General features: G+C 42.1%; 1 protein-coding gene across 1 annotated transcript in view; it reads right to left on the bottom strand.

The window, feature by feature from the left end:
• Nucleotides 1-14,741, bottom strand: part of HNRNPM (heterogeneous nuclear ribonucleoprotein M) — a 45,092-nt gene extending 30,351 nt beyond the window's left edge. Inside the window, exons 1-2 of the mRNA XM_008151442.3 lie at nucleotides 14,596-14,741; nucleotides 6,339-6,508 (exon numbers count right to left, since the gene is read on the bottom strand). Coding sequence (XP_008149664.1) covers nucleotides 6,339-6,508; nucleotides 14,596-14,708 — 283 coding nt within the window. The 5' untranslated portion in view covers nucleotides 14,709-14,741. The remainder of the gene's footprint in view (nucleotides 1-6,338; nucleotides 6,509-14,595) is intronic.
• Between the last annotated feature and the right edge of the window lie 268 nt (nucleotides 14,742-15,009).

Below are 15,009 nucleotides of genomic sequence, written 5' to 3'. Positions count from 1 at the left end.
GCTGTAGCAACAGTGTCACAAAAATGGAATTCACAGGTATTAATGAAAATTACTGTTGCTCCCCGCCCCCACTGTTGAACATGGGTGTAATCCCAAGAGAAGACTGCTAAGACAAATTCTATTGCAGCTTAAATATCAAAATATCTGCAGGAAAAAACTATGACTCCGAAAAGCCTAATAATGCCAAATGTTATCACCTACCTTTACTTTAAAATGCTCCAAGAAATCATTTTTTACCAACATTTAGGTGAATTATTAAAAATACTGTCTCAAGAAAGGAGAAAAAACAAACAAACAAAAATATATTGCCTCAAGAATAAAAGGTACCAGGAGGTTAAAGAGATGAACAAACCAAAATTTAGGCAGTCCTTGGAGCTACTCTGATTTAACACTTCTGAATGCATTTTTACCACAAAGAGTATTTGTTTCTGTTTTCATTTACTGCTCAAGTCTGAAATGGACCAAAAAAAAAAAAAAAGAGTAGTACAGAGGTCCAAGTCACTGAAGAGAATTCATATGTAAAAAGGCCTATAATTTAAAGGGGGAAAGGAGACCAGGGCATGTTATCAAACATATTCACCTCATAATAAGGTAGACACTCTAATGGAAGGGTACACAGAATACATATTTGAATTGGAAAGGCTTAATATATATAGGCCAGTGGTCGGCAAACTCATTAGTCAACAGAGCCAAATATCAAGAGTATGATTGAAATTTCTTTTAAGAGCCAAATTTTTTAAGCTTAAACTTCTTCTAACGCCACTTCAAAATAGACTCGCCCAGGCTGTGGTATTCTGTGGAAGAGCCACACTCAAGGGGCCAAAGAGCTGCATATGGCTCGCGAGCCGCAGTTTGCCGACCACTGATACAGGCACATATATAGGTTGTTTATATTTATAGCTTGTTTCTCTTATATATGGCAAAATAATTATTCTTCACAGTGATTACTTAATTTACAGACAAGTTAGAAACTGATTGAGCCCATTCTTCTTTCTGACTCTGTGGTAACAGCAGAAGAGTATTGAAAATAAGTTCTGCTCCATAGACCCTCCATGAAGATCATCTCCAAGAGGCACTGGAGACCTTCTACTGGACTACACATGCCCTCTGGGACTTAGTTTTATGTTAGCTGGAATTTAAAATTTACTTGAAGTGATGCATTAAATAAAAATAGAAGGATTAAGTGCTTAACAAAATCTTTGCTTACATAAGTTAAACTGACTGCTGCTAACCTTGGGATTGATTGAGAGTAAACTACATCACTGACCTTCCTTTTCTTCCTCACTCTGTGCTCTGTGCTTAACTGCTGCTGCAGCTCAGTCCTGCTGGCTCCCAGGTTAGGCCAGGAGAACAAGCAGCCCCTGCCAAACTTTCTTCTTCTACACAGGACTTCCCAATAATGTAGCACAACACTGCTTAAGTTTAAAATACCCAAGATCATCTTTTGCTCACAGAAATCTTACTTCTTTGCCCAGTCCTTATGGACAAACACTTTAAGATGTGTATCCTAATTAGACAGCTGTTGAGACCATTAAGTCACTCTCAAACTTGGTCTGGCTATCTCCAAATTTCATATTACACTGGCTCTCAAAAAATTTGTTTTAATCCAGTAACAATTTGGTCTTCAGAGCTGCCACTTTTCCCCCCATGCATTATCTCCATAAAAAATAAGCATAGTCAAAAGGAAGGACAATAGAAACCTTTCTTGTGTCCCATAGAACAGGAAGGGGAAAGCTCAGGGAAAGAGGGCATTCAATTCTAAGGACTGTGAAATGCTTTAATTCATGTCTCTGATATTGTGGGAGTGAGCAAAAAATCAGCAATGTTGATTTCATGACAGTGCCACCAAAAAAAGCTGGGCACCAAGTAAGCTGTGATCCCACAAAGGGTTTTGAAAAAGCCAGGGGAAAAGTGGCCCGTTGACATAATACATGAATTATTAGTAGGATCTTCCAGAATGCTGTTAAATGCTAAAATTCAAGACAAGTACTATAAAATACACTGATGTCAAAGAAGGGGAAAGACAGGGAATTAGGGAGTGGTGCGTGAGGCAGTCTCAGGCATGATTAATGATTAGGCTTAGAAAGCTCCTGTCCTGCCATCTCAGAGCTGCTACCTTAATTCTGAAAGTGGCAATTAGACGGTGCTGCAATGATATAACATTATTCAGATCTTGAGGACAAATTATTCCACCAGTTTTCTGAAACAGGACAATTTCATCAGGGAGAGACTCTTAAAATGCAGACTGATAGAGTGATTGGGTTATGACAGCCCAAATCTCTGTTGTGCCCATAGTAGAGATCATTTTGCGACTAATGCTTTTAGGATGTGTCTCTCAGACACTTACCCTTGACTTTCCTTCCCTGTGCAATAACAAGTCTTCAAAAACCTTAAAACATATTTGCAACGGATTTCACATAAATATTTCAGACTTCAGCCCTAACCGGTTTGGCTCAGTGGATAGAGCATCGGCCTGCGGACTAAAGGGTCCCAGGTTCGATTCCGGTAAAGGGCATGTACCTTGGTTGCGGGCATATCCCCAGTGGGGGGTGTGCAAGAGGCAGCTGATCAATGTTTCTCTCTCATCGATGTTTCTGACTCTCTATCCCTCTCCCTTCCTCTCTGTAAAAAATCAATAAAATATATATTTTAAAAAAAATATTTCAGACTTCAAATAACTATTTACTAGGTGTACCAGTTAATAATGCGGATTTTTTTCAATAGATGGAGTTACACATATGTTGATATAAATGCATTTGATATGTATGCTATTTTGTTGTATTGACAGCAAGCTTCAAAACTTTTTATGTCAAATTTGCTGAAGGTGTTAACACATATTTTTACCCTTAAAAATGTCAAATTTCGTGCCAAAAAAAAGAGCATTTGCGGGAAGTTTTAATTCATTACTTTATTTTGAAGAAAAAGTTATCGTATACTTTGGGAAGCTTATGGTGAACATGCTCCATCTCAAGATACTTGTGAACGCTGGTTTAAACGCTTTAAAAGTGATGATTTCAATGTGAAAGACAAAGAACGTCCAGGTCAACCGAAAAAGTTTGATGACCAATAATTACAAGCATTATAGGATGAAAATGTGTGTCAAACTCAAAAACAACTAGCAGAAAGATTAAACGTTGCTCAGCAAACAATTTCCGGTCGTTTACAAGCAATGGGAAAGATTTTAAAAGGAAGGAAAATGGATGCCACATCAACTGAACAAAAGACAAATGGAAAATTGTAAAGTCATCAGTAAAATGTTGCTTCAATGGCACGGAAGTCTTTTTTACATCGAATTGTGACTGGCGATTAAAAGTGGATTTATTTTAAGAATCCCAAATGCACAAAATCATGGGTTGATCCAGGTCAACCATCAACATCGACTGCAAGGCTGAAATGCTTCGGAAAAAAGAAAATAGTCTGCGTTTGGTGGGATCAGAAAGGTGTGGTGTATTATGAGCTTCTAAAACCAGGTGAAACCGTTAATACTGATAGCTACCAACAACAAATAATCAAATTGAACCATGCTTTGATCGTGAAATGACCAGAATGAGCCAGAAGACACGGCAAAGTAATTTTGCTTCATAACACACCATCACACACTTCAAAACCATTAAAGACATGTTAAAAAATCTTGCCAGGGAAGAATTAACCCACCCGCAGTATTCACCAGACCTTGCTCCTTCCGATTACCACTTGTTCTGATCAATGGCGCACACACTTTCTGAGCAGCACTTCAAAACATACGAAGAAGTGGAAAATTGGGTCTCTGAATGGTCTTCCTCAAAACAAGAAAAGTTCTATTGGGACGGTATCCACAAATTACTTGAAAGATGGGGAAAATGTGTAGCCAGCGCATGGACATGACGTTGAATAAAGCACCTTTGATGTTTCTCTGGAAATTATCGTGTTTTCTTTTATTACAAAATCTGCCATTATTAACCGGTACACCTGGTAAACTTATTTTTGGTATATCAAGACATTAATAAAATATTATGAGCCCAAATGGTGTGGTTCAGTGGTTGAGCATCAACCTATGAACCAGAAGGTCATAGTCAGGGCACATGCCCCAGTTGCAGGCTTGACCCCAGTGGGTAGATTGATGATTCTCATCACTGATGTTTCTGTCTCTCCCTCTCCCTTCCTCTCTGAATCAATAAAAACATTATTTTAAAAATATATATAGTTTTTTGAAAACATTAAAAAAAAGGGTAAGAACATTTCTTAAGGAGCCATATGTATGCAAACAGTACATTTTTTTAGAGTTCACATACTGTATATAAGCATTACCATAAAAAATATTACCTTACTCTTATGAATCCTTTATTCACAATCTAACATAGCTAATAATTTAATTAAATGGAAAAGTAATTTAACCTGTACAGGGGAGATCTAAGCAAGAACATTTTAAGGTTTGTTAAAAATAACTAATTTACTGCACACCTGTAATTCTAAATTACACCACCAAAAATACACTGAAAGGGCTGAGCCAGGGCATTCATAGCAGTATGCCAGAGGAATATGAGAACCAGTTTGGAAGTATCCAAATAAACCACCAGGCTGGCTCCACACTTAATACAGTTCAATAGGAAATTGAGGTGAACTGCTTCTACATCCAGAAACGTCATGGCTGCTGCTGCTACCAGCTTTAAGGCTTCCAAAACTGAATTACTGAATGGTAAAGCAGTAAAAATGTCACCTACTTTAACCATCATGTCCCAAAACTGGTTCACACACTCCTTAAAGTGAAAAAATAATTTGGCCTGCAATCTCTTACAAAATTCTGCATTTTCAAAGCCACATTCCTGGTTCTTGGAACTACTATACCTTATTATCAATGGAAGTATCCATTCAGTGGTTCAACCAAATCACAAGAACACAAATTTGGGGATATTCCAAAAACTAATTCGAATGAGACCCAACTTTACCGTACAGAAATTCTAAACTTATATTGAAGCAGCAGTCCCAAAAACCAAGAACACTGCATCTGGGATGCCACATGACACGCCCTTCAGACAAAAAGAAGAAACTTCACTCTTGCCCTAGGAGCATTGGCAGGAATGATTTGGCTGATCAAGGCAGGAAAACAAATCTCACACCAAAACATTTTCCATCTATATTATCTGGAATAATACTACATGGGAACAGCATACATAACTGTACAAAGAAGTTCCAATGCCTAGTGCATGTCATGGTCAAATTGAAAGATGGGACAATGATGGCAGTGGGCCATTTATATTTTCAAAACCCAATGCTGGGAGCACCATACACATACCAAAATAACCTATCCAAGTGGCATCTCTGTCACTGAAATGTTAATCATTTGACAAATCAAGCTCAAATCTCTTTTCATTATGAATGCTCAAAAAAAAAACAAAAAAACAAAAACAAAACACCCAATGCCTTTCAGTCCTTAAAAAAAAAAATACCCTGCATTTAAGAGTAATTTGAGTCTCAGTTTCCCTTGGGGTTGTGGGGTGAGGGGAGACCTCAAGGCATTAGACAAATTGTTCTCTATCAACAGTTTTGTCTAAACCAGGGCTGAGCAATCTCTTTAGCCGAGTGCCACCAGCAGGAAAGAAAGGAAGACAGAAGAAACAGAACAAGAGTGTGGGAAAGAGAGGACACCCTGGTGTGTGCAGGGGATAAGGCAGAGGACCATGGAGGCAACCGACCTCCTCAGACCTCCTGGTGGCAGCAGAGCTTCTGTTGTTTTCCCTGCCCTAAGCCCAAATTTGGACACCTGGGCTGTTACTGATTGCACCTGAACGCTCTGCATTACACAGGACAGGCCTTATTATGAGCTCTCCAATTGTCAATCTAAGAATTTTCCCCTAGGGGGGGAAAGTCTAACAATTTTAACGCAAGCTAATGTTTTATAATTTACAATCTGAACAGCACAAGTTCCAGCTACCAAATTTTGATCTCAGAAAGACATCCACAAAATTTAAACAACTACCTTCCCACAAGAATTTAAAAGCTTAAAAATAAAAATAAAAAGAGACAGAGATCAAGAAAATGTAACACCTCTCCCACCTATTATGAAAAATTCAAAAAATGTCCTCACCACAAAGAGGCTCCCCTCAAGCTTAACTGAAGCCCTATCATATTAAGCCAATAAAATCATTTATAGGCCAAGGGACCATCAAATCACCCTATTTGACAAACAGGTGCACGACCACAAATAAAAGTAGGGTGGATAGGAGGGCTTAACTCTCAAGCCTGGACAGAACACATGCTCTACCCAGACAGCTTCCACTGACAAAAAGTAACCAAGGAATTAGCCACAGAAAAGATGACACACCAACCTTCTTACCCTACTCAACCACCAGTACCATTACCTTTTTCTTTAACCAGGTCTTTAAGTGACTGCCATTTCACATCAAAAGGTATGTTTGTAATGAAGGCTCTGTATCGTTTGGTTGGATTGGCATATGGCTCAAAGCGATTGCCCCCTCTTTTTATGTTTTTCTCCTTTCTCTTCTCATTCTGAGTAGGTCGTTCTCCTTCACTGAATTGAAAAGAAAAAGAAAAGAGGGTCCATATGTTAGCACAATATGAAAGATAGTATTTCATTTGTCAGGTTACAGTTCACACAAAGTTACATACAACACAAGTTGTATGTAATTAGTTTGATGAAACATTTAAACTAAAGTGTTCCATAGAGCAGAAATCGGCAGTAGTGTACGCCTTACACCCCACCTATCAAGAAACTGGTCCCAGCACAGCCGGCGTGGCTCAGTGGTTGAGCGTTGGACCTATGAACCAGGAGGTAACAGTTCAATTCCCAGTTGTGGGCTCAATCCCCGGTGTGGGGCATGTGGGAAGCAGCTGATTAGTGGTTCTCTCTCATCACTGATATTTCTGTCTCTCTCTCTCCCTCTCCCTTCTTCTCTGAAATCAATAAAACATATATTTAAAAGAAAAAAAAAAAGAAACTGGTCCCAAGAAAAGTGTGCTTTCCAGCCATTCATGCACTCCTATGGGACATAACAGAAATGGGAGTAAGAGGCCAACTCCCTGCCTGAGGTGCTTTAGTTCCAAGACAGAAATAGAAAAGAGAAGGAAAGATTGGGCACGGTTGGGCACTGTCCCATGCACCAAAAGGTTGCTGGTTCCATCCCAGATCAGGGTACACACCCAGGTTGTGGGCTCAATCCCCTGTAGGAGATAGCCTATCAATGTTCTGCTCTCACGTCGATGTTTCTCTCCCTTCTCCCTTCCTCTCCCTCTTAAAAAAAAAAAAAAAAACTTAAAAAAAAAAGATTAAGATCTCATGGAACAGAAATGAGGTGGTACACACAGACCCAATCAATTTTAGCTTCACAAATAAAAGTGCCTTTTGTTGTGTGTGTATGTGTTTTTAATTGTTTTAAGTGGGAATGTAAGCCCTAAATCGGTTTGGCTCAGTGGATCGAGTGTCAGCCCACAGACCACAGAGTCCGGAGTTCGATTCCAGTCAAGATCATGTACCTTAGTTGCAGGCTTGATCCTGGGCCCTGGTTGGGACATGTGCGGGAGGCAACCAATCGATGTGTCTCTCTCACAGAGATGTTTCTGTGTCTCTCCCCCTCCCTTTCCACTCTCTTAAACACACACACACAAAAAAAACAATGGAAAAATACCCTCGGGTGAGGATTAACAACAAAAAAGGTGCAGCTGCTATATAAAAGTGTGGCAGTTACTCAAAAAACTTATAACCATACTCTGGCCGGTGTGGTCCAGTGGATAGAGCATCAGCACTCGCACAGAAGGGTCTAAAGTTCTATTCCTGGTCAAGGGCACCTCTCCCTGGGTTTCCAGTTCACTCCCTGTCACCACTCCAAGTTTGTGTGGGAGGCAACCAGTCCATGTGTCTCTCTCACATGGACCTTCCTTCCTCCCTCCCTCCCTCCCTCCCTCCCTCCCTTCCTTCCTTCCTTCCTACCTTCCTTCCTCTCTCTCTCTTTCTTCTCTCTCTCTCCCCTCCCACCCCACTATCTCTGAAAAGCAATGGGAAAAATATCTCCAGTTGAGGGTTAACAAAACAAAAATCTTTTAAAAATATAATCATTACATATCCCAGCAATTCCACTCCCAAAGAACTGAAAGCAAAGACTCAAATACTTATATGCCACTAGCAGTATTATTCATAATAGCCTAAAGGTGGAAACAACCTAAGTGTCCACCAACAGATGAACAAAATGAACAAAATGTAGTATATAAATCCAATAGAATATTATTCAACCATTTTTATGATCTTTATTCCAGGATTCTTACTTGTGTCCGGGTATGAAGTACTGAGACATGTTGTAACACAGATGACTTTTGAAAACATACTAAGTTAAACAAGCCAGAGTTTCTGTTTAGGATGATAAAAGCTCTGGAAGTGGAATGTAGATCATGGTATAATGTACAACATTGTACTTGATGCCCCTGAACTGTACACTTAAAATGGTTAAAATGGCAACTCTTACATATATTGTACCACAAAAAAAATTTTTAAGGGAAAGAAACCATTCTCTACACAACCCAACTTTGACGCTAGGAAAACCAAAGTCTGAGCAACCCTGGTACATTAAAGACAGCACACAAACAATCCCAACTTTTGCAAAGAAGCGTGGATGCTTTCTTTGAGCATGGCCTTTCCTGTGATACTTTTCACCTTGGTGTGTTAGGTGCCTCTATGTTGTAACATTTCAGTTCTAAGCTCCATACAAACAAATTCAGCTTAGATTAGGAAATAAAAAAAGCTTCACAAGAAATGCAAACTTCCGAAGCACAAAACCAGACCAGGCCGGACAGGCCATAGCCTAGGGACAACAGGCCAGTGTGTGCGTGCGCAGCCAAAGTGAGGCTGTTCCCTGAACTTCCTGTTCAGTTCAGCCCCCTTTGACCACAGGCAGACACCTGTAACACCTGTAAGCACTGATCAGGAACAACTGGGGAGCTGGCTGGTAGCCACAGAAGTTCTTCTCAAGGCACTGAGTATACTTTCTACTTCATTAACCCTGATCTTTCCACTAGTGAGAATCCTGAGACTCCCAAACCACAAATTCCAGCAGAGGATTTGTGATCCATGGCACAAATGGAAAAAAACAAAAAGCCAAAAACTATGGTATAGATGATTTACAAAACTACCTTCACTGAATAAAAGGGCTGATCTTTATTCCAGGATTCTTACTTGTGTTTGGGAGGAATGGTGTTCAAACATTGGATGGTATATGGAGGACTTTCTTTTAACATACTTATCTGGAAAAATTCGAAAGTGGTGTGTGTTTTTTTAAACTAGATCCCTCACATCCAAATAAAAGGGTGCCAAGTGGGAACCCAATGAAGGTATCATCCTAAGCAAAACTAAGGAAAGCAGCTTCCTACAAGATCTGAACTATACAAACATAAAATAGACTTCCAGATGGTAGATGTGGGAGGTATGGCCACTCGAGTTCTCGGGATCCCTAGAACTCTTTACTCTGCCCACTCAGGTTCACAACAGACCTTTCTCAGGCTGGCTGCACATCACAAACAGACTTAGAAGGAACCTTTCTACTTCACATGAAAGTCATGCACCAAAATCTGCCAAACAGCATATCTGCCAATTGCTTCCTTTTTTTTAAATATATATTCTTATTGATTTCAGAGAGGAAAGGAAAGGGAGAGAGAAAGAAACATCAATGATGAGAGAGAATCACTGATCAGCTGCCTCCGGCACATCCCCCCACTGGGGATTGAGCCTGAAGCCCAGACATGTGCTCCCAACTGGAATCGAACCCTGGACCCTTCAGTCCACAGGCCGAAACCAGCCAGGGCCAACTGCTTACTCTTGGCAGGTGAGGAGGAAAATCCATATATATAAAAGGCTAATATGCAAAGTGTCCCCTGGGGAGTTCAACCAGGAGACTGGGAGTTGGATCACTCACTATGATGTGCGCTGACCACCAGGGGTATTGTGGGATGAAGGAAGGCCCTGATTGTGGGCCAGGCCTAGGGACCCTACCCGTGCATGAATTTCATGCACCGGGCCTCTAGTTTCCAATATGTGTTTATCGTGCCTATTATACAACACTATTTTTTAAAGTTTCTTCTCATAGTTATTAAATTTCAAACTTAACCCCCCAATCACTTGACTTGTAACTCCTACATAAAGTAACAAATTTGTAATCTTTTTTTAACACATAGTTTTAAATATATTTTATTTATTTTTTACAGAGAGAAAGAGAGAGGGATAGAGAGAAACATCAATGAGAGAGAAACATCCATCAGCTGCTTCCTGCACACCACCTACTGGGGATGTGCCTGCAAACAAGATACATGCCTTCGACCAGAATCGAAGCTGGGACCTTTTCCGTCCACAGGCCGACGCTCTATCCACTGAGCCAAACCGGTTAGGGCAAATTTGTAATCTTTCAAAGAAACTTACTATGAAGCCATAGTAAGTGGTCTACCTAGGCTAGCTAAAACGTCTTACCAATCAATATTCTCCTTGCTATCTGGCTCTCAATTCCCAATTGCCAATGATTTTGATTTCATCTGATTCTGACACCCACTCACGCACCAAAGTTTTAAATAGAACCAATATAACAAAAACTTCCTGAAATTCTATAAACCTATTTCATAATACATCAATAAAGACAAGCCTAAGATATCTGAAAGCACCTTCCATATTAGACATAATTAATCTTAATTAAAATAAGATTACGTCTAATATGCTTTGGAATTGTTTCACTAACTGCATTCTTTGAAAATTGATAATTTATCATGTCACTGCTCCACAACACTAGAATTATACTATACATAAAGATCACAACTGGTCCTAGCAGTGTGGCTCAGTGATTGAGCATCGACCTATAAACCAGGAGGTCTTAGGTTTGATTCTGGTCAGGGCACATGCCCAGGGTTGCAGGTTCGATCCCCAGTGGGGCGCTTGCAGGAGGCAGCCAATCAATGATTCTCTCTCATCATTGATATTTCTAGCTCTCTCTTCCTCTCCCTTCCTCTCTGAAATCAATAAAAAATATACGTATTTTAAAAAAAGATCACAACTAAAACAATTTTTAAAGTTCCTACTCCACAAAGGACTGCTACATTCTCTGTTTATTTTTTGTTTGTTTTTTGTTAATCCTCACCTGAGGATATTTTTTTCATTGAGTTTTTGGGAGAGTAGAAGAGAGAGGGAAAGACAGAGAGAGGAACATCAATGTGAGAGAAACACATTGGTTGGTTGCCTCCTGCACAAGCCCTAACCAGGGCCGGGCCAGGGAGGAGCTCGAAACCAAGATACGTGCCCTTGACAGGAATCGAACCCAGGACCCTTTGGTACGCAGGCGGACCCTTCATCCACTGAGCCAACACTATGTTATGAGCCACAGTTCATAACACTATTCTAGCTCCAGGCCCACTTAACCACCCACATTAACTCAAGCTCTTTTCCTCTCTGATTGTTTACCAGCATAACCTGTATCCACCTAGCTCAGAGGATGCAGTGAGAATCAATAAACAACCTAACAAAAAATAACAACTTGGTAAACATTAAGCGCAACATTTAAGGGAACAGTAATACAGGTGACTTAAGAGGTAGGGTCCTACTATTGAGACCTAAACCCCAATGACACCTTTGCTAAGCAATCCCTTCATCTGTAAAAGGTTCAAAAAGTGAGACTTGGCACACAGTGACTTTGGCAGTGATATATTTTCCTACCAATCATCTTCTTAAGGGAAGGGAATGGGACTAATTCACTCCTAGCTTCCTACTGTTGCATATACCTACTAGGCTTTCAAACAAGCTCCCCAAGGCAATGGCTGAGGAAACACAGGCATTGTGCTTACAGACTACTGAAGGAATAATTCAGCGTTCAACTCTGTAATGAGAGAACCCACCTGAGAACCAGAAAACAAGCAACCTAATGTTTGCAGTCTGTTATCGCTTGCGTAACCATGAATAAAATCCCAGACCAAAGTGAAAGCAAAAAAATGGCTGCAGGCATTCAAACAACCCAGAGGCCCTATTCTAATCCAGAGCTCAGAATATAATGTACCTCAAAATTCTTTTTTTTTAATCAAGTATAGAAACACTTTTTAAAGTACAGTGCCCAAAACAACAACAAAACCCCACTCAAATCATTATTATTTTGCCTGGCCGGCGTGGCTCAGTGGATGAGCATCGACCTATGAACCAGATCACAGTTCAATTCCTGGTCAGGGCATATGCCCGGGTGGCGGGCTCGATCCCCAGTGTGGGGCATGCCGATCAATGATTCTATCTCATCACTGATGTTTCTCTCTCTCCCTTCCTCTCTGAATTCAATAAAAATGTATATTTTCTAAAATCATTATTTAAATAATAAACTTCAGCCCTAGCCAGTTTTACTCAGTGGTTAAAGCGTAGGCCCCGATACCAAAGGGTCTCGGGTTCAATTCCCAGTCAAGGACATGTACTGTACCTAGGTTGCTGGGATGCATGAGTGAGGCAACCAGGGGTGTGTGGGTGTGAAGGAGGCAACCAATCCATGTGTCTCTTATCACTTTGGTATTTGTTTCTCCCTCCCTCTCCCCACCTCCCTCCCCTGCACTCTAAAAATCAGTGGAAAAAATATCCTCCTGTGAGGATTAAAAATAAATAATAAACTTTGAACGGCTGCATTTAGTGAGAGGTTACCAGGGTAGTGTCATGTAAGTGGAAGACTCTTTGGATCAATTACCTTAACCTGAGTTTTCTAAATGGTTAAAAAAAAATGTTTTTCTTGCTTGCAAAACATAGTTAACACAAACATTACCTTCCCAATAATCTAAACTAAATATACATTTTTTAATTTATTTTTTAACAGCGAGCTTTGTTTTTGTCCACCTCTGTTCTGAAATGGTGGGTCAGAGGCCAACTGCAAAAGGATTCAACGCAGAGTAAATTTTTATTTTTAATAGTTCATGTTATGTTTGTCAAATGAATCAGCCACAAAATTATTTGAAAATGAACAGTGAAAAATGGGAAATTTAATAAAGTACCCCGGACGCTATATAATCTATAACGAATTCAACTTCTCACCTAACTAATTCAACTTCTCATCTGGCAGCGCGCCATCCTGTGATTAAGTGCTTTGAAAGAAAAGATTCAGGATATAAATGTACCTTAAAGGCCTCCGAACATGGCCCTCAGAAATCCAACTAGGATACCCTAGAGCCCTAGACAGATGATGAAAAAAGTCTACAATGAACAAATCCCTTTCCAGAGTTTTCAATAATAAAGTGTTGAGAGTATTTCCAAAATGCCTTCCTCTTGATTTCTGAGGACCAGTAACCATCGTATTTTTTTCCTCACCTAAGTTTACCAAAGCTAGTATTTAGTAAATGCTCATTAACATAAAACGCTTTTCATTACATTCATTTTAACCCCCACAAGTTGTAGTTATGCCCATTAAAAATTTGGGCAGAAGGAAAATTCATAACAAGGAGTTGGGGAGAATCGGAAGTTATTGGTTAGTGGCTACAGTTTGGGATGTTGAAAAAGTTCTGGACATGGATGGTAGTAATGGTTACATAACACTGAATGCACTTAATGACAACGAATCTCACACTTCAAACAGTTAAAATTGTAAATTCTATACTATGTATATATATGTTACAATTTATAAAAACGTGTGGGAAGTCAAATGTGTGCCCAGCTTTTTCCTCTCCTCACCCCACCAAAACGCTTTTCTTTCAGGTGACTGTAGTCAGAATGAGTGGGTTTCACAGGGGAAGATCATGCTTTAAGCAAATTTTAAAAACCAAGGATCCGAGACAGAGCCCCAAGCAGGACTCAAAAAGATGACCGAGTTTGGGAGAGGGTAGCCAGCCAAATGATGGAAAATCTCTCCCTAGAACACGGAAAAGGATGTTTTCTCTTTTTTTTCCTGTTTGTTTGTTTGTTTGTTTCTAAGGGTGAACACGAAGCAGCAGGCCCGATTGCTCTGTGAATACCTCCTGCACACCTGGGGAGGAGTGAGAGACGCGGCGAGGGACGGAGCCAGAGCGTGGGGCGAGGGGCGGTTCCGACCCAGGCACTCGGCGCGGAGGAGGGGGGGGCGGGCGGCGGCGCTCGCGGAGCGAGGAGGGGAAGAGGCGGCGGCCGGAACTGTCCGCGCGGTCCCAGCCTACCTACCCGCCTCCGCTACCGTTTACCGGGGCCAACCGCGTGCCAAGTCCTGCACGCTACTTCCCCTCCCCCCCGCTTGACCGATCGGGAAACTGAGACCCCAGGTAAGGGGTGGGGTTTTGGAGGGAAATAAGAAACCCCGCGCCCAAGGTCACCCGACAGGTGAGGGGGCCGCGGGCTCGGGGAATCGCCGGCTCTGGGGCCCGCGCCATCATCCCCGCGCCCAGAGGCCTGACTTGCGGCCTCGGGGACGGACCCGGCCTGGAGGAACCGGAAGAGCGGAGCCCCGAGGTCTAGGACGAAAGAGCAATCTTGGAGGCGCTCCCGGGGCCGCCCGGCTGCACTCCTGACGGCCTTGGCCGCCCCCACCCTCGGCAGACCCGCGGGGAAGGCCTAGAACGAGGCCGCGCCAGAGGGAGGCAGCCAACAGACTTAACGGAGCCGGCGCCGCGAAATGCCTGACCCGGGCCAAGAAACCGTGGAGTACTCACCCTTTCGGACCCGGAACCCCGTTGCCGCTTGGCGCGCCGGGAGCGCCGCTCTCCCCCTCCATTTTGGGCTCCGTCGCTGCCACCTCGGCCGCCGCCTCGACCCCTGCCGCCATTTTCTCCGCGTCTGGGCTTTGTGTGAGGGAACAGGCTGCACAACGCTGCGCCTGCGCGCTCACGTGACCCGGCGTGACCGGTAACGCCTGCGCGCGTTGCTGCTGGCTGCCACGCCCCTGCTCCCGGCCACGCCCCCTATGCCCACAGGCTGGGATCAGCAGTTGCTATTTATTTTTTCTTTTGCTAGAGGCCCGATGCAGGAAATTCGTTCAATAGTAGGCCTTCCTTCCCCAGGCTGCCGCACTGGCTTCCCTCTGGCACCCAGGACCCAGGCTTCCCTCGCAGCCCCGGCTTTGTCCG

The sequence above is a fragment of the Eptesicus fuscus genome, chromosome 6 (assembly GCF_027574615.1).
Source record: "Eptesicus fuscus isolate TK198812 chromosome 6, DD_ASM_mEF_20220401, whole genome shotgun sequence".
Classification (NCBI taxonomy): domain Eukaryota; kingdom Metazoa; phylum Chordata; class Mammalia; order Chiroptera; family Vespertilionidae; genus Eptesicus; species Eptesicus fuscus.
This window is presented reverse-complemented; position numbering and strand designations above follow the sequence as displayed.